This window comes from Marmota monax, unplaced genomic scaffold (genome assembly GCF_021218885.2).
Source record: "Marmota monax isolate L192 unplaced genomic scaffold, Marmota_monax_Labrador192_F-V1.1 WCK01_AAM20220418_F8-fsc00229, whole genome shotgun sequence".
NCBI classification, from domain to species: domain Eukaryota; kingdom Metazoa; phylum Chordata; class Mammalia; order Rodentia; family Sciuridae; genus Marmota; species Marmota monax.
Window position 1 is genome coordinate 1,457,948 of NW_026693707.1, and position 20,831 is coordinate 1,478,778.

At 41.7% G+C, this 20,831-nt stretch overlaps 1 protein-coding gene across 4 annotated transcripts in view; it reads left to right on the top strand.

The window, feature by feature from the left end:
* The window catches only part of Sgcd (sarcoglycan delta), a 954,199-nt gene that overhangs the window by 801,460 nt on the left and 131,908 nt on the right, over nucleotides 1–20,831 (top strand). For all 4 annotated transcript variants that reach the window (XM_046459943.2, XM_058584191.1, XM_046459942.2 and 1 more), the window contains 2 exons: nucleotides 2,409–2,496; nucleotides 8,255–8,374. In XM_046459943.2, coding sequence (XP_046315899.1) covers nucleotides 2,409–2,496; nucleotides 8,255–8,374 — 208 coding nt within the window. The remainder of the gene's footprint in view (nucleotides 1–2,408; nucleotides 2,497–8,254; nucleotides 8,375–20,831) is intronic.

Sequence of the window (20,831 nt, forward strand, 5' to 3'; positions counted from 1 at the left end):
GAAATAAGTCAATCCCCAAAAACAAAAGGCTGAATGTTCTCTCTGATATGCAGATGCTAACTCGCATTAAGCAGTGAGGAGGGAGGAATAGAAGTTCACTAGATCAGAAAAAGGGAATAAAGGGAAGGCGGGAGTAAGAAAAACACTAGAATGAATCAGACATAACTTTCCGATGTTCGTTATGGATACGTGATCCATGTAATTCCACATCATGTACAAACACAAAAATGGGAAGTTATACTCCATGTATGTGTGATATGTCAAAATACATTCTACTGTTTTGTATAATTAAAAATTACACAAAAAATTAAAAAGAACTCTTTTGAAGCTTTAAGTTGAATTGCTAAGCAGACTCAGAAAAAATGATGAAGAAATTATTTTAGACTAATATTTGTTTCCTTATCAACAGAAAACAAATGATAAGATTTGAGTAAATGTACTTCTTTCTTGACCCAATTAAAAACAATTTATTTATTTTTTGAAGTAGGACTGAACTCAGGGGCACTTAACCACTGAGCCACTTCCTTGGCCCTTTTTATTCTTTATTGTGAATCAGGGTCTTGCTAAATTGTTTAGGGACTTGCTCAGTGGCTGAGGCTGGCTTTGAACTTGAGATCCTCCTGCCTCAGCCTCCTGAACCACTGGGATTACAGGTGTGTGCCACCACACCTGGCTAGAGAAACTTTTTTTTTTTATCTGGGGAAAAAAAAATTTAAGCCATGGTGGGAGAGTACACTGGCTCAGGGATCAAAATTCCTTGTCTCTTTCTTCAACACTAGGTCAATAGTTCTCACCCAAAGGTAACTGGTTACTCAGGTCCTGAGAGTGTCAAGGGTATTGGTTATCCATTTTAGCAGAAAGCCAAAGATGAGAATGACCACAGATCCAGGCTGTCAGTATACCATTGTTGCCACTCCATCCCCTCTCCTCCTCTTGTGAAAATCATCTCAGCTCTTGGAACCATCTGTCTGTTAGCTCACAGTCCGCTACTCTCTGTCTACTGGTTCTAAGTTGGATTTGCTAATCAGCCTCACCAATATTAAGAGGAAAGAGCCTATACTTACTTTTGTGAACTTTGTTCTTCATTTAAACTTGGTGAAGCATAGCCTTGCTCTCTTCAGTGACCAGTGCAAATGCCTACTTCTCTAGGAAGTCTTTCCACTCCCCAGGCCCAAGCTGCAAAGAATCCCACTCTTTGGGAAAGCTCTCCAAATACTTTGTAGTTCCCTACTCGTTCTCTGGCTGGTATACTTGTCCCCATTAGAAACTAAGACCTTGAAGGTAATGGCTAAGTTTCACCTCTCTGGTAGGAAAATAGTTCCATGCATTTGGACAGACTCAATACTGAGTATTGAGTATTACAGAGTTTCCGGCAGTGTGCCATGTTTGAAAGACAGAAATGACTACCATATTCATTTTTTTTCCAATGACAACTAGACAATGTGGACGAGCATTAATAAAAAAGAAAACTAAATGCAAGATTAGCAAATAACAGCATTTGAGCTACATCTAACCCTCCATCTGTCCTTATATTTCCATCAAAGTAAAAATGGATTTTTCATTTTTAGATGACCAGTGGAGGGAATAAAACAGAGGAAAATTAATACATCATAACACATTAAGAATATATTAGATTTTAAACATAAAATTTAAATGAAGTGAAATTGAAATATCATGGTCTATGAATGAAGTTTACTTGGAATGTAGCCATGCCCCTTTATATGTGTACTGTTTAGGAATATTTTTGCACCAAAACAACTAACTAAGTTGTTTTGATGAAGAGGGAAGTGGATGATGGCACAGAGTACCTGGAGGAAAAGTAATCTGGAAAAGAGGAAAGGAAGAATGGGAAGAGATTTACTCAGAAAGTCTAGATCTCCCAGGTTTTGTATGCATATGTTGCAAACAAGTTCATGGGATTCTCACAGCTGGTGGACATGCCCAAGGGGAAGACCTTGGGTATTTCACTGCAACTATATCTGTTCTCTTTTAAGGATTCTTCATTATTCTTTTGCTGAATCTGTAACCTAGAAAGGACATGGTTAGGAGATTATTCCTGATTTTTTCTGTCCACAAAAGATAGCTTATATCTGCAATAAGATCTAAAGGTTTCTGTGTCCTAATTGTCTCTGATTTAACTATAGCACCATGCTTGAATGTGTTTTCTAGAGAAACCTGTGTTGTGTGTGTACATACATAGACCTGCCTCTGGGGGAATTCTATGTTGAATGTATGTCTTTTAATTATCATGTGTGTGGGACCATTAAACATTTGTTGGAGTTTTCAAATAACATACATTGGTTGGAACTTGACTAAAACCAGTTCAGCTCCTTGGAGAACTGAGATTATAGTTCTTTGGGGTAAAAAACCTTCCATTTTCATGTGTTTCCTTTGTTTTCTTATTGCAGGGTAATGCCCTCTACTTCAAATCTGCCAGAAACGTGACAGTGAACATTCTCAATGATCAGACTAAAGTGCTAACTCAGCTGATCACAGGTAAGAAGAGAAAGAACTTAGAAAAGCCAGATCCATGCTAGGCACTCAGAGAACATACACTTGAAGGTCAAATAAAGCATCCCATGAACTTGGAAAGAAGGTTGGCTAACACATTGACTGTGTCAAGAAAAGAAAACATAAGATATATTCCATCAGTCTCCTAAAGGAGAGAGCCCTACCTAGTCACATTTTAACTCGGGAAATCCAGTGATAGTTGCTTAGGGGGAGAAGCTATTTGTTGCAGGCTGTGGCCCCTAAATACAAGCCAGCTGCTTGTCCTGCTGCTCAGCCAAGAAAAGCTCCCCACTCTGAAGCTGGAGGAAACACTGGCTGTGTTAGATTGATTGGGAGAGCAGAGTGTGTACAAAGCCATGCGCCATGCTTTATGGGTTTTAAAAGGGACTTTTAATGATAGTTTGAATCTATGCCATATTTCCTATATGTGCTGACTTTGAACATAACTCAATTGCAAGATGCAGATGTAGCCATTGGAAATGTTTGTGTGGTTCTTTTTAATATAGGAGATCTGATCCTAACAGCTGTGGAAAGCACGCACTGGGTCTGAAGCTGCACATTCCTCAAATTTAAACAAGGATTGATTATTCACAGGAATGACTGTAATGTTAAGCATGGGCCTCATGGTCGCTTAATATGTTGAGTGGTGTGAATGCTGCATGCTCCCTAGGTGAGAGGCAACCGTGAACAGAGAGGCACCATGCACCCCCTCACCGGAAAGGGAGAAGGGGTGCTTATCTGAATAGAATGGTTATACTTTCTTCAAAAATGCCATTTGTTTGGCTTCAGGGCCGAGAGAAAAGTATCCAGATGGATATTTTGAGAAGCCAGTTGCCCAAATGCCCTGAAACATTACCGTGACTAAAATTTCTGGAGCCCAGCTCATAAACAAACCACAGGGAAACAGGTGCTTTTGTGCCCAGAGTCTTTTCCTGCTGGGAGAGAGCCCTACTCTCTGTCCCCAGGAAAACTGAAGATGGATGTCAAGAGATTCATAACCACTAGGTGACTTGGACCATCTAGGACCATCCATTCCTGGGTCTCAGGGACTGCCGCACACAGAGCCTGTAATCCACAAACATGTCGTTCCAGCATGCAGTGCCATTGCCGGCTGGCCGTGCTTATATAACATCTGGCCTGCAGTCAGCGTGCTAAATAATTAAATAAACAGCTTCGGTAAGCAATGATTTAAGCGGCATGTGTGAAAACTGCCTCCAGGAGGGAAATAAATCCAACCTCAGCTCCCAGATTCCTTCCTTCAAAAGGACCGAATTTAGCCTGTTGATCATTTGCCATTTATTTGCAGAGGGAGATTTGGCTTACTTGAGAGATTTTGTTTTGATAAAGCTGAAACTGCCCAAATAACTATTATTCAGCAAAACAGTCTCTCTCTCTTCCCCTCGCTCTCCCCTTTTCTCTCCTTCCACCTTCCCTCCATTGCTGTCCTCCTCTCCTCCCCTCCCCTCTTTGCCCAGGCTCTCTGACTTCCATTCTTTCTCTGGCTCATCCGCTCTCACCTGTTTCTTCTTGCCCACCATCTCTCACCCTACCTCTCCTCTTTCACATTTTTCCCTTCCTCCCTTTTTTTTCTTTTCTCCTTCCCCCCTCTCCTCTGGCCTCCCTTTTTTCCCCTCCCTCCCTTCTGTCTCCTCTTTCTCCATTTTTCTTTCACCCCTTCAGTAGTCTTGTTTTTCTGTGTCCTAGTCCCAAGTTAAGCCCTCCTGGGAATTAAAAGACACCTATCACTAACTCTTATGGTGAGGCTCAAGAGAGTTAGTAAAATGAGGTGGGCAAAAACATTCTAACACTGGGTAACAGAAGTTTTCAAGATGAGTTCTACAGAGGATAATGGATGTATTTAAATTATAATTCCGTCTATACAAACATATGCACACCCATATACGTAGGGGTTTTCCTCTATGCTTCTCCATTTACGATGTTACATTTATGCACACAGTAGAGAGCACTGTTTCAGCACCCATACCTTAGTCCAGTTATGCTGGGTGGCGTGCTTACAGGAAAGGACGCTGCCTTATTGGAAAGTCCCTGCCTTCCAAGCAATGAGGTCTACTTAGGCAATCCTGAGGATTCAAACATCCTGTGTTCCTGAAAAACAGATCTCAAAAGTCCTTTAGATGTTCTAATCTTAAACATTTCAGGTAATCTCTTTGCATGTAACGATGCTTTCAGTGATAGTTACTTCCCAAGATAGACTACAAGTGTATATCTGACCCACAATGCTGCGAGGAGGAAGGTGGTAGGGTTGTCCCTGCATCCTCAGGTGGTCAGTGCAGATAGGTCCCAGTGTCAAGGGAGATGGGGAAGAAATTTTCAGCTGAATGCCGCCCCCCACCCTGTCTTTTTCAACTCCCAGATTTGTGGCAGAGGCTTGACTTGGAAGACTGTGGATAAATCCTGATGGATTCCAATTCTCCACCCTGTTCAGTAGAAGGTACTTCACCCATAGACTGTCAGACAAAGGCGGATTAACTGAAGATTAGTTTCACAGTATAAAGAGTGATTTTTTTTTTCATCCCAAGAGAAACAATGGGCTCACCAAGGGAACTCCAGAGCTGTCCCCCCTCCATTTGCATTTCTCTCTGGAGTCCTGTTTTAAGATTCCAGCCATGTCCAGGAAGTCTGGCAGCCCCAGGGAAAATCTACAAAGGGCAAGCTTTCTGCACCACTGAGCCAGCAGTTACTCTGTGGGGTTTTGGCTTAAATCCCAATTATGGAGTGTTAAATATCCAAATGGTTCTGGCCTTGGGTAAATTCCATTTTGTGTTCTATGAAGCCCTGAAAGGCAAGATAACTTTACTGTGCTTTGTACTTTCTGATTTAACTAGGGTCTCTTGAATGCATTCCCCTGTAAGTCTCACTGATGTTTAATGAGTCAGAGTAATCTCAGTCCATACACAGGAAAGGACTCTTATCTCCCCAGGCGGCCAGTTTGGATCACCTTGTGCAGGTTCACAGAGGCCAAGTCCAAGCATTTGTGTCCTCCTGGAAGGCCCTCACTTTGCCGTGTGACTAGATCCAAAGTGGGCAAACTGCACTAACCCTCTGCCCATCCTGAGGTCATTCGTTCATCATTAATACTTCATTACATTCTCATCCCCAACCCCCCAAAATGGTAATGTCCCTAAAGTATTGACAAGCGATAGTTTTCTTGAAGATGCAGTCAAGAAGAGAGCTACATCTTAGCCACTACAGACATCCTTAATTCACATCCTTCACTCCATATCTCTGTTCTTTTAAGATCCCCCTCTGGTTTCATCTCTGCTTTCTCTCCTCTTCATGAATCCCATCTCCTTGCTAATTTGGACATGTTGCCCAGTCCTCTTCTCCTTCCTGGACAATCAGACATATTCTTCTGCCGTGGAACAAGAGCTGGATTCCAGACTCAGGTCTGCCGTTGGCTCCCTGGGCGCCCTTGGGAGAGCTCACCACGTCTTCACTGCCGGCTCTCCTCACCTACCACATGCAGTTGAGCTCATAAGATGACACCCAGGACCCAGGCTGCTTGGAAATTCTGTACAATCTCCGCCGTTTCCATCTCTGAAACATTAAAGAGCCTTTCCAATGTCCCTTCTTTGTGCATCAAGGGGCCAGCCGTGGATGCACTTGTAAGAGATGATTGTCTGCCAAATTGATATGATTATGTGAATGAGGAAAGTGCCCCGAGAGGCTTCATCGTTCATCATTTTCAATGCATCACCACCATTGCAGTCGAAAACTGGTAATGGTGATGGAGATGATCACGGCAACTACATGAACAGCCTTCACATTTCATAGCATTTTTCCACCTACAGAGTTCTTTTGCTGAATTCTATATTATTTGATCCTTTCCAACTTTGTATGATTCTATGAGATATAGAGAGAAGATCGTTGGTATTCATTTTGTTTTCTTTTTCTAATGGTACTGAAGGTTGAATCCAGAATCTTGTGCATAATAAGCAAGCAAGCACTCTACCACTGAGCTACCCCACCCTGAGCCCTCCTGATAGTCATTTTATAGATGCAGACACCGAGATTCACAAAGATCAAGTGACTTATCCAAAGTCGCAGCACCAAAAAATTTGAGAGCATTGGTATATAATTTATGCCTCTTGATTCCTGTTCCAATATTCTTGACCAAGAGGAAAGCTGCCTTAGATGCCCAAGGGCTGACCTGACACTAATTGCCAGGTTTCATTGCTCCCCTTCCTGAGCATGAATAATTTCAGAGTATCTTCAGACAAGGACATTTAGTGGCCGTGATGAATCCAGATCAAACAAAACACATGCACACAAAAGCCAAGACAACTTTGGTCATGTCTGAATGCAGACAAAAACATAACAAACATTCTCAAACCAAAAGACCAAATATCCCTCATCCTAGTGAATGTGATCAACTGAGGTTTCTTTATTCGTGGCCATTTTAGCATTGCTCTGGGCTTTCCTACTTCTAGATAAGATTTATTAAGATACCTGTCCTAACATTAGTCGCACTTCTGAAAGGATTTAATCTGTCTTACTTTCTTAACCTTTCCTAAAAATAACCTAACACATGGCTAAAACCTAAGAGTCCTAGCAGCTTTTTAACAAGATGCCTCGTGGTTACCCACCACACACCTTCACCTCCCTGCAGTGAATAAGAAATGGAGTTAGTTCACCTCCAGGTGTGTTCTTCATGGGCCTTTGGCTGTTAGGCATTGAGGACCCTTTCTTTGCTACATGTTATGAAGTAATAGTCTGATGAACACTATCTAGAAGGCAGCAAAAATGCCACATCCGAATCTCCTGGGGAAAATACAAGATTTTTGGACACTACCACCAGATTTTACTATAGGAGTTCATAGACCAAAAGATAACTTCCTTTTGATCAGAACTAGGTTCCATGAGGATGAACACACCACAGGATTATTCAGATGCTTTGTGAGAGCTACCTGGGAGATCCAGCTCAGATGGACTGAAATGTTTTCCTTTTAGAAATTCTGGCATGTGAACTTGTTTTTGTATAGTACCTAAAACTCTCTGCAAATTTTTGTTTGTTGGTTAGCAGATTGTTAAACTTGTATCAATATTTGTCCATCAGCAGACAGATACATGGGATCAGGAGTTAGTCTTCCCTATGTACTATTGCAGATACCCCACCCTCAAGAATAGCCTCTGTTGTCATATAATAAATTCAAAATTTATTTTTTATTGAATGACTTTCTGGCATGAAAGATTCAACAATTTCTAAAGCAATTAATTACAATATTTTATAGCCATCTCTGCCAGGAAATGATCTATCTAGTGAGGAAATAGACTTGTCTTAGTTCACATACAGCCACTGGGTCAAGGCTACAAAAGGAGGCAGATTTCAGCTAAATTTAAAGGAGCCCTTTTGAACATTAGGGCAGCTGAAGGTGGATGATCAACTTAAGAGGGGGTAAGCCTCTTGGGCCTTGACATATTCAACCAAGAATCTTCAACTCTGCCACTGATTTGGTGGTTAGCTGAGAGAAATTTCATTTGAGCATTAGTTTGGAAGGAGGATGTGATGGTCTTTAAAATTATAGCCTGAGAACCCATCATTAAACGTAATTGACAAGAGATGACTCAGGTCAATAGGCTGATTTTCACGCTTGGTTTCTGAAAACCAATCCACTTAACATTAAAGTCCAACACAGTTTTGTCAGATGCATATGTTCTATGAAAAGCAGTCAAATTGCAGTGAAACTAACATAATTCCTCCTTTTCTTCCTCCCTCTCTTAGGTCCAAAAGCTGTAGAAGCTTACGGCAAAAAGTTTGAAGTAAAAACCGTTTCTGGGAAATTGCTCTTCTCTGCAGATGACAATGAGGTGGTAGTAGGAGCTGAGAGATTAAGAGTTTTAGGTAAGGAAATTTTCAACATGTAATTGGTTTGATGCTGCCATACGTATTTTAAAGGAAAACTGAAATGATACCATGGATTAAATGTTTGTGTCCCTACAAAATATGTACACCCCAATGTGAAAGTATTTGGAGGTGGTGCCTTTGTAAGTTTATTAGGTCTTCAGAGTGGAACCTTTATGCATTGTATTCATGTAGTGCCCATAGGAGGGAATGAAGAGTTACTCCTACACAGGAGTAACTTGTGCCCCCTCTGTCTCACCAGCCACATGAGGTTACAGTGAGAAGTTGACAGTCTAAGTCGAAGGGAGCCCTCACCAGAACCCAAACAGGCTGAGACCTGATCTCAGTCTTCAGCCTCTACTACTGGTGTTGTAAGCCAGCCAGTCTGTGGTACTTTGTTATATCAGTCCAAACTAAGCAAATTGGTGTCCAAAAAAGGAAACAAGGCCAATTTGCTGGATTCTTTTACAGTGAGGCAGTTGAATCTCCCTAGAGCCTGACCTCCTGGTGAAAGTTTCTCATTCCATGACGTCATATTGGCACATCTTCCAGCTCTGAGCTTTGACTTGGATGGGTGGTCAGTCCAAAAATGATAATAGAGTATATGCTGTCCTTACAAACTGGCAGTTTTGCCTGAAATAGTCAAGATTCTATACATGGTGAGCCAGGCAGGGTGATTCATGCCTATAATCCTAGCGACTCAGGAGGCCGAGACAGGAGGATTGTAAGTCTGAGGCCCACCTCAGAAACTTAGTGAGACCCCCTTCTTAACACAAAAAATAAAAAGGGCTAGGGATGTGGCTCAGTGGTAAAGCATCCATCTGTTAATTCTCCAGGATATTAAAAAAAAAAAAAAGATTGTATACATGGTACAGTGATCTGTAAACCTGGATGTAAATTAAGAATCATCTGGGAAACTTGAAAAGTTGAGGTTCGTAGATCCATCTCTGACATATTGGATTATAAGCTAAGGTGGAAGAATCTGAAAGTTTATTGTTAAAATATTTGCAAACTTTCCTGTTATGCCACTTTTGGAATCGTTGAATTGGGAACATATAACAAATGATTGTTCTATGACTATTCACTGGGAATAGCCCAGCATGGTAGGGGTGCTCATATCGGAGTGGACCTGGCTTTTAACCCCTGCTGGCACCTACGAGTTGTGTGTCTTTGGGCAAGTTCCTGACAACACTGAGCCAGTTTCCTTTTCTGCTCCACTAGGTTAAGAACATTTGGCATATCAAGTCATGGGCAGGGTTAAATGAGACCATGCTCGACGCACTTAACACAGTGCCTGTGCACAATAGGACTCAGTCACTGATTGCTGCTGTTTGGGCCACTATGAATACCTACTGTTTTCCCTTCTTCTGTTCCATAATACTCAGTGTAGCATGGTGGTTCCTAGCTCAAGCTCTGAGATGAACCCTTTGTGATTTTTAACTCCATCTCTGACTTTTACTACCTCTGTGACCTTATGCTTGTGGTTTCAACTCTCTGTACCTGTTTAATCTATTCAATTGGCTCAGCAGAAATATTGATGTTTCCAGATTGTTGGAAAGATTGAATGAAATAGTATATGTAATATGTTGACCAAAATATTAAGTACTCAGTAAGTGCTAGCTATTGTTATCTTAAATTATTATTATTCCAAGTTCTTTCTAGTTGAAATTACTTCTTCCCTGCATTATTATTTGCCCTCCACATCTTTCAGTTCCATGACTTTCATCCTCCTGGCTGTCACTTCAGCCCTCAGTCAATCTGTTTTCGCATGAGCTAGCATGCACACTTGTGTTCGCACGCTCGCTCTCTTTCCTTCTCTCCCTCTCTCTTGTAAAATACACATTCACATCTAATGCCCTTGTTGGATGACTCAGATCTCCAGCTCTGACAGCTAGATCTTCCTCTTAGACTGGATATTCCACCAGCCTCTCGGACATGGCTGTTTCAAGTGCCTAGTCTAACACTCACATTCCATCCCGACCCTCTTCTCTCCAACTTTTCCTGGATTATTGTCCCTGTCGCTTATACTAGCCCCCATTATTCTCTGCTCTCTCAGTCTCAACTTCAGCACCATCAGCTCTGCAGATTCAGAAGGTGGAACTGGCCATTCATAGGGGCTGATGGGAGGAGAGGCAGTGAGGCCAGGGAATCTAGTTCCTGGCCCGTGGCTCAGCAGGTGTCACCTAGATCCGCTTCCTTTCTTTCAGGGCCCATTCTAATCTGTAACATGAGAGTTTCCTGGAGAAGTTTCCAAACAATGTTTTCTGGGACAGAAACTGAACAAAATTTCACATATAGCCCCAGTAAATAAGAAAGATAAAAGAGCAAGATTGCTTTGGAATGTCACCAAGGATTTGGGGCAGAGAGGTCAGATATGGGAATCTTAACTGTATAGTTTCATTCTTTCCCCCCTTTGTGTCCTCTATGGACTGCTTAGAATTAATTTTTAAAACCTGTTAAGTAGATTATCTTTCAAAACAATTCTCTGGACCACTTGCTATGATCTGGGTGCAATGCTCTGTACGCATTATTAAATTTAGACCTAATAAATTGCCTTGTGATATCGTTGTCATTCCTATATTTCAGGTTCCAGAAAAGGGTTGAATCATAGGGGAGGTGAGTCATGGTTAGACTGAGAGCCCGAATCCCCTGCCTGCTGCTTTGTATGCAGAGTGCTTTACTTTAAGGCACCATTCTTTTCTGACTCCTCTCATTAAACCATTTTCAAATGAGGAAACTAGGTCTTGAAAAGGTGAATAAATTTGCCCAAGACCAAGTGCCAGTAAGAATTAGGACCTGAGTACAAATCCTGCCCACAGACCCCAGCCTCAATGCATTTCTCACACACGATATATTAATCTAAGACCTTCTCCACTCTCACAATTGATGCTTTTCTCTGTTTGTAAAAATGACGTTTTTTTCACATTAATTGTTGGTGAGGCAGGGGAGCACAAATTTTCAGGCGGTCCCCTTGTTCCAGAGGACTTTACATTACCAGTTCTAAAATAACTGTCCAGGGAGAGAAGTGACACTATCTCACACCAGGATCACTTTGGAAAAGTGGGTTTGACAACTTCCCATTAGTTGCTTGTTGCTTCCTGAGTCACCTCACTACATTAAAATCTGTCTTTGCAAAAACAGTTGCTGAATAACTTTAAATGTCCAAGTACTTTGGCTTAATCTTATTGCACAAAACCCTTATTGTACAAAATCTTGTTGTACAAAACTCATTTACAGATTCCCCCTTCCCACAGCTACTTAGACAATATTGGAATATGATTGTAGCTTGGGGCCACTTCAATGCAGGTGGATATTTTGTTGTGGTTTGTGCTTATTTGTCATAGTTTGCTTAGAGAATGATACATGATAAAGCCTGTCTCTCTCCATCATTAGGAGAATTTGCTTTTCTTATGTAAAAATGAAGAAGAAAAGCATGAAAATAAACTCCACTGCTGCTACCAGTGTGAAAAAGATTTGGAAATGTCCACCCCACAAATCTTGCATCAACCTACTTGGTGAAATGAGCCAAGGGTGCTGCAGAAATGAGCTTCCTGTCAGCTGGGATTCAGCCATATGGTGTGGAACGAGAAGCTTAGGCAATTTCGTTTTCAGCTTAATGAGAAGTTTTGTCTTTGTGAGTTGTCAGGCTGCACAACTCTTGAGAAGTTTGACTCTGGAAGCCTATTTCTTGGTTTGAAACCTTGCTCAGCCTCTCAGGCTCTGAGTTATCCAATTCAAGTCTACTTTTCTCTCTAAGCTTGAATTTCCACTCGTCTAAAACACAGAAGAACAAGATAAAGAAAGGAAAAAATAAAAGAATGAGTAGAGCAAGAAGTATAAGTGAATATTATAGACAGAGTTATTTCAGTTCATAGGAATAAGCAATAGGGAACCAAAAAAGATAATGTATCTGGGATGCATTGGTTCCGAATATTTTCTAAAGTTCTTCTCCAGCCTTGGGTTATATAGGTCAGTGGTAAAGTGTGCTCTTAACATGTGCAAGGCCCTGAGTTCATTCCCAGCAACACACACACACAAATACACACACACACACACACACACATACATATACGTATACATACACATACATTCATACACTCATACATAGACTTCTAGATAACCACACTCAACCTAGAGCACATTCAAGGGACCTCAAAGAGCATGGCCAGGGGCCTGGAAGCCATTCTTCATGCAGAATGGTTCAATCATCTGGAAACATACAGCCTCCCGTGGCAGTGCAGGGGCATCAATGTGAGCAGGCTGCACTTGCTGACCTGTATATGCCTGTCTTTCCTGCAAGATCTATGCCATTGAGTCGCTGAGCACAGCTTTTGTAATTCACTCTGTCCTGCAGTCCTGGTCTCTGTCATTTGGTAGCTGTGGCTGGATAAGTTGCTTCTGCTTTCTCGGCACCCTTTCTCCTCTCCATGACATCTGCACCTTGGCATTGTTGGAGAACTTAGTGGCATGAGGAGCACTGGGTGTGTACCCCTGAGTGTGGCACCCAGGTCAGCACTCAATACATGCTGACTCTTGCTTTGTTGGTAATGGCTTCTCTGGGCCCACTTGGGCTTTCAGAAGCCGGTCCAGACTGAAATTCTACATTTCATTTCTTGGGGGTTCACAAAAGAAATTGGCTTGAAACTTCTAAGGGCTCTCATGCATGAGGTGAGTTTGGATTAATGGATCCCCTGGACAGGGCCAGGGTCAAACCATTTTACCTGTGGGCAGGTAATGTTGAGCTTATGAATATAAGTGTTCTCATTTCAAATGATCCCAGAGTCTTTATTTTATTAGCCCAGAACTGTCCTCTTAATCCTAGCTCCAAATTCCTAGCACCTTGGACCTTCCCGTCCTATGTGGACTTCTGTGCATCCCTTCTACTTCATATTAGGAATCCCACAAACGCCCTGCCTCTCCAGGGCCCACCTGACTAATTCTCCTTATGGGTCCACCTTTGTTCAGGGTCTGGCTTTCATTTCATTCTTTGTACAAACACCAATGTTGTTGCAATTCTTGAGGTTTCTGTAGCATGGAGCATGGGGTTGGGTTCTTAGTCTTTGAAGTGGAGGAATGAAATCCACAGATACAAGTTGAGATCAAAGTAACAGGATTTATTAGAGTAATAGAAAGAAAGCAAGGTTTCCAAAGGGGAGGGGTACCAAGCAAAGGATCCTGGAGAGTGACTATTATCTAAGGATTTGTGAATCTACAGGGTTAAGAAAGTGAGCTTCCCACCCAATCCTGAGTAAGACAATCAGTGCCCACAAGCTTTTCACATGTTCTCTGGTCTGATTATGTCACCATATCTTTGATTGATTGATTGATTGATTGATTTATGTGGTGTGTGCCTGGGTAACAAACACGAGATGTCTCATTATCAGTTATTTCTTTTTTTCTCTGCTTACCAAGGAGTTGGCCTGACCTTAATGAGGCCTGGCTTTTGTAGGTATTTTCTCAGCCCCGCTACACACAGATCTGAACTTAAAGGAGCTCAAGTTTCCTGCCTATCCATTTTAATCCTTTCTCCCACCTCATTATGAGCTACTTAGGTCTAGCACAAAAAAAAAAAAAAAAAAAAAAATTAGTTTGTAATCAGGTCCATTCATTTAATGACCCAAAAGGTGTAAAATTAGTATTCAAGATGAGGCATGATAGAGTTTCTCTTTCATTAGAGAACACAGTTATTAAATATTGGATAAAAGTGGTCTTTAAAAAGCAGCAAGAATATAGGCAATAAAAAGCCAGGGCATCTAAGAGACATCTTCATAGTAACGCCAGGGAAAGCGTGACTTTGGTTTTCATTAATGACCAATTTCATTGAACAATGAATCGGGCATTATAGCATTTATAAACAAAGCATAATCATAAAGTGCTATTATAATTGTTAATTAGGTCTATTTATACTCTAGATTAGTTTTTTCATTATGTCCTCTAGATGCCACTTGATGCTAATTATCTGAGTTACATTATTATCAAGTGAAAAACATTTTTAATTAAATCTAAAGCCATTTAAATTAGCATAAAATTTATAGAAATTTAAATGTGGCCTGATGCTTAACTTTTTTTTTTTTTTGGACTACTCAGATGATAAAACTCTCTATTGCACCCTGGCAAACTGATGATTATGATAAGAGGAACCGAGGATATTCTTAGTGATAATATTCATTCATTAAATCAGTGTGTGTCTATCATACATATGTACATTTATATAACATATGTATATGTAGGTGTGTGTATGTGGTGTCTCTGAATTACTGTTACTGGTGCCACAGAGATTCAAGGATGGATGCCACTGGAGCTCTCTGTCTAAAGAGATGAGACAAACTGACAGGTTTCTGTGAGCCCAGGGAGGAAACCAGCTGCCTAAGGAGGGGGATAGAACAGAGGACCTGTAGAACCCAGCAGGGGAGGGCAGGAGAGAGTTTAGAATCTTAAACTGGTAACCAGGGACATTTGAACTAGTTCTTGAGTTCAGATGATGGGTGCGGGAGATACAGGGAGAAGACTGGCCTGGTGAATGGGATAGTTTATCATTCAAGACTCACTTGGCTGCAAGTAATATAAATCCAACCCAGAGTGAGAGCTGGAAAGTTTTACTGGCTCATCTGATTGAAAAGCCCTCAGGTAGTTGGCTGCAAGCTGGATTCAGTGGTTCACAGGATGAGACCAGAACTGCTTCTGTCTTTCTCTTGCTGTGTTTCTGCTCTGCTTTCCAAGCTGTATTCTGTCCTCAGCTTCGCTGGTGATCATACAGTGATTATCTTCCTAACAAAAATTCAACCACTGGGGCTATGTGCCTAGTCATTGAGACCAAGATGCTGGAATCTGCAGGTTAGTGAGGTCTGGGTCCTATCCCAACTGCTAGAGCTAAGGTTGGACTGACAGTGAGTGAAACAGGCCATTCTCCAAGGGAAAACCAGAATATTGTTAACAAGAGAAGGAATAGATGCTAGGCAAAGACAAAGTCAACTATTTGTTTCTGTAATCAAAGTTACAATCGTAGCAAATTATAATGATCACACATGAGAGGGGAACCCCGGAATTGCTCAATACCTCATCAAAAAGATCTTCCCTGACCACATTATAAAAATGTTACATTCTTACCACCGATGTACATATCTAGAGTGGGCAAGATATGGCCCATGGGCCAAATAGGTCAAAACCACTTCCTGTTTTGAAAAAAAAAAAAATGCTTTTTTTGGAACACAGTCAAGGTGGTGCCTTTAAGTATCATCTCTTTGCTTCTGTGCTATCATGACAGAGTTGAATAGTTGAGTCAAAGATCATATGGCTCACAAAACACAAAATATTTACTGTCTGGTTATTTACAGTAAAAGTTTTCAGAATCCTGGCCTGTACCTTTATTTTACTTTATTCTTCTTTAGAAAGGTTATCATAATATAACATGCTATATATTTGTTTTTCCCTTCTTTCCTTTTTAGAATATGAGCTTCATGTGGCAGCAGGAAGTCTTTTTTAGCAAAGTCTTGAATAGCCCCTTTCATAAAGAAAGTGTCCGGTAATGTTTTTTCATGCATGGACTGAAAGATTCAACCATGGGACTCTTCAACAATTAATGTGACAATGTAGTGTAAAGAAGGGAGGGGAAACTTACACTCAAGTTACAAAGATGTTAGAATACCTTTGTTGAAGATTCACTACAACCTCAACTGGGATAGTAAGAGATGAAAAAGCCAAATGGGAAAGACCATCTAATGATGATGAGATGAGACAAACTGACGGGTTTCTGTCAAAATCTGGCAAATCACTAGACATGAAGGGTCCAGAGAGAGGCAAGTTGTGAATATCTCTGGTGTTGTGAGCTGCCTTAGTCAGACAGTTGTGGTGTCATTGACAGCAATTGGTAGGAGATCAGAGGTGAACAGCTTAGCTTTACATGTACTGGGATCCTGGAATTTTACCTCTCCCATGGGGAGGTCCACTGTCCAGAAGGAAATGCCAGAAAAATGCCCACAAGAGATGCAGTCTGAGCAGAGGGGCTGCAGAGTTGCCCACGTAGCTTGACCATATGCACAAGAAAGATGGCCTAGGAGTGTCCTGGAGCAAGTAGCTGGAGAAGTTCATCAATTTCAGCTTCCTTGAAGCCCTTAGCCTTCCAGACCTTCTGTGTCTCTGAAGAAAAACCCAGGGCTGGCTTACTGAGGCCCAGGCTTCCCTCCCTGGTTCGTGTTCGGGAGTCACAGGCCCTACCCTATATTCTTATACTGATCCTCTCTGCCTTCCACCATAGCTATGTGAAGAAACTCAAAATCGGCTGGATTCAACACAATTTGATTCTGTCCTATTACCAGCTATGTGACCTTGACCGCACTATTAAAATTGCTCTCCATAAACAGCATGTCCCCCTTCCTTTCACTTTGCCTCCATCTATTTTAATCTTTGACTTTCTACAGTATTTTGTCAGTGTCAGAAAATATCAGAGAGGCTCTGAAGGATTAAAGAGTAGAACCTGGGTCCTCCTGTGGGCTAGTTGAAAACTGAGTAATTCAGACACTGATCCTCAAGCATGAGAGCTCACCAATCTAGGAATTTATCACCTGGGTGACAAATCAGAGGAGCCTGAAACTTGCCAAGGCCCTCCTTTTTCTTGCTATTGCAGAGATAAATTTGGGGGGATTTAGCTGCTTATAAAGAATTGCTGGGGTGTAGCTCAGTGGTAAGGTGCTTGCCTAGCATATGTCATGCTTTAGGTTCAATCCCCAGTGCCCCCAAAAAAGGAGAATGAGGAAGAGCAGAAGGAAGAAGAAGAAGAAAAGAAAAACAAATGTTGGTTCTATAGTTCTTCCAGGGTACCTCATTCCAAAGTTGGTTTATTATTTACAGAAATACAGGAATAATGTCTTAGATCATAAAAATACATTTCCCATAAATAATGCAGCAAGAAAGCCAAATAGAAAAGAGTCTCAGATGAACAACCCCAACCTCATAAACCAGAGACACTTAATGAGAAAAAACACAATTCTACAATAGAGAAATCATAAAGGAGTTTCATTGTAAATACTATCATCACTCTCCAAAAGCATTAAAAAGAGCTGTCGCAGAAGCTGGGGCAGTGCCACACCTAGCTTCAGGCAGGCACCCACCCATGTGTGCGGGCACCGCCAGCTTCAGTGTTTCAGCCCAATCCCCCAATGCTCCAGGAGGTAATTCCTGATGCAGGAGGAAAGACGTTTGCTGAGCCCCACATCATTTTTCCTTTGGCACCAGGGAGATGTGATTTACGATGAGCGTGATGGATTCACGGTTCTGTGTACACTTCCCCAGCTGTCCCAGAGCCACAGTCTCAGCAAACCTCCCCCAGATGCTCAGCTCAGCCCCCGGCTTCCTCAGTGCCTGCAGGTGGGGGTGGGAAGAAGGCAGCCAGGGACATTTATCTGCTTTCTAGTTTGATTAAAGAGTTGATGAGATACATTCCTGGGCTGCTTTGAAGAGAACCAATTACAGCACTTAGCAAAGGAGGGGCAGATGTTTTGGGGTTTTTTGTTTGTTTGTTTGTACAACTGACAAGATTTTGATTTCTCTATCAAGTTGCAGTCAGCACCACTTTCAGGCATCTGTTGGTTGGTTTTTATTGTCAAAGTTTTCTTCTTGCCAGTTAACACCATAAGGGTCTATTCACAGGAGGAGATCAACTTCTGTCAGGGCATCCTCAATATCAACAGGTATATTGTCTCCTTTGTTATTAATGACACAGACTGTTATGGGATATTCTTATGCCACCAAAAGTCACCAAAGGAGAATTTTTTTTTCTTCTTTCTTTCCAACAGAATCCAAGAGGAATGTTGGTATTCCATAGTGACACTTGCAACTTAATGAGATGGCAATGTGAATAAGAAAATCTCACTACTCAGGACAGGGAAGGAAATTAACTTTATTCTCCTTTATTGGAAGGACTTGGATTGTATTTGTTCATTTGAGTGTGAAAGAAAAGTACTAAAATATTCTTTAAAGTTCTTTATTCATTTCCTCCCCCATATCCCTACACTTTTGCCATGTATTTCCCTCCCAGTATCAATTCTCTTTGTACCCTTCTTCTTCAAGAAGAGTGGCCAAGTTGACAAGGGTGAATCTAAGCAAAGGAAATAGGGAGAAAGGGGGGGAAATATCCAGACCCCTCCAGGGCCCAGAGTAGAAGCAAAATGCTTATTTTTTTTCTCTCTCTCTCTTTAGGACAGTACTGTGGGATGGTAGAATGGTTGCATATAGGATTTGGAGATAGACTGCTTAGATTCTAGTCTTATTACAACTTTGGATGAGTTTCTGAATCTCTGAAAACCTCAGGTTTCTCATCTATAAAATAGGGCCATAAGAATGTCCTGGACATGTTGCCAAGCACACAATTAGTGCCCAAAATGTTGCTGCTTATTGTCACTGTTTATTCTGCAAATTCTTTTTGAGCAGCATTTGTTCGACTATCACAGATTAAAGTTCAGTGCAGAGATGTGTAAACGCAGGACAAAATTTCCTCATGAGATGTTCCCAAGTAGAGTTCAGTCAGGTAGGGGCGGCAGTGCACATGCCCAGTAACATCAGATACAGCAGCAGCAGTAAATATTTTAAAAACTTAATTAACAAAGACATCTGATAGAACTTGGCTGAGAGGATTAGGTGGTAAATGCAGGCAATAGAATAGTGACCAAGAGAAACCTCTTAGGGGTGTTGAGGGAGAAGGCAAGGTGGAGGGCAGAGGTTGACTCAGCAGAAGCAATGGAAAAGAGTGACAGCCTCAGCAGATGCCTCAGCACAGCTGTATGTGACTGAGGAGCTGGGGTGGTCGGCCATTGCTTTCTCCAGCAAATGAAGATACTTGGATTTCTTGTTGGGCAAGAGACTGTCATTACCAGCAGATAGAGAACAGGAATTGCTTTCCTCCCCAAAGCAATCTGAGTTAAGGAGATGTCTCAGAGATCAGCTACAACCTGCTGGGGACTTTCCTTCTTGGCAGTGTACTGTGAAGGATGTGACTGAAATGGTAATGGGAACATGTGATTTTAGTTTGATTCTGTAAGTCAGAGAGGAAAGACAAACAGAGTTAGACTCAGGCGTTATTTATGATGCAAGAACATTCTCAGTTCAAAGAAAGGAAGTGACATCAACAGGAAGCCTCTTGGCATGAGTTAAGCTGTCATACAGCAGATCTCTATTCAAGAGTCGCATTACGTTCAACACATTAACTGAGCACTCACTCTGGCTAACTGCTGTGCTGACCATGGTCACACCCTGGGGTTCTGACTTTCTGGAACAAGCACAGACAGAGGTTTTGAATATTTATACAAAAAGCATGCATGCTATCATAGGAGCGAAGTACAAGATGTTTTGGAAACATAAATCAGGAGATTTATTTAAGAGGAAAGTCTTCCCAAGGCAAGTGGTGATTGAGACTGGAAGGATAAATTAGAGTCAGTCCAAGGGCTAGAGAGTCCGGGTGCAGAGCAGCTGTTTCAGGCACACAGAAAACCTTATAGCAAGTTTTTGTGAAGCAAGACCATTTGGAGAGAAAGAAACAAAAACAAATTTTAGAAGTTCAATATAGAGAGACCATGGAGCGGAGTGCCCATTCATGAAAGGCAAGAGGTTGTGACTGTAGTAGTTAGTATTTTTAAATCCTTAAACTCTGTGGAGAGTGACCTGTGCCATGCTCTGAGTTACTTTATGATGTACAGAACAGCCATCTTCAAGCTGTGCCTCGACCTGAGTTTCTCCTTTTTATAAAACAGCTGTGCCCTGAGCTAATCCATTTTGGGTGCAAGCACTAAGGCAGAATGACATTGTAACTTGTTTGCATAAAGAGACAAGGACCAGCTGTTGGACATATAGAACTTATCAAAAAAGAATGACCCCCCAGCTACACAGCACAATCATAAGGCACAGACTGATAAATAAACGGATGTGATCATAAAAAACAGACCACCTTTAAGCTTGTCATATAAATCATAAGCACATAAGTACCTCTCTCAGAGAGACTAGGCCTATGAGCTTATCACACACCCCAGGCCACCCAGTGAGCCACCTGCTCACCTGGAACACATAAGGGCAATGAAGATACTGGTATGGCAGCTCACAGTGCCTGTCATCTTACACCACCTGGGGAACACATTAGGAGAGGGACAGGATGTTCCCAGGACTTCAGTTCTCCTTGCTTGACACAGCCCACTTTGAAACTGCCTGCTGTCTGGACCCTCACTTTGAACAAGTTCTGTACCCTGAACAGCTGGGGCCCTGAACAGGTTCTTTGGTGGCTAATCTTGTCTGACCTACCTGCAGTGACTCTTTTGCATTTGTGTCTGCTCTCAGTCATTGCTCTTGGCTTGGCCTCTTGAAACCCTGTGGCCAGCTTAACCCTTTATTAGCCTGTTCTGTAAGCCACATGTATTGTTGTGTAAATTCAAGTGTGATGTGTGACTTGAGTGATATATGTATTAGCAATTAGGAT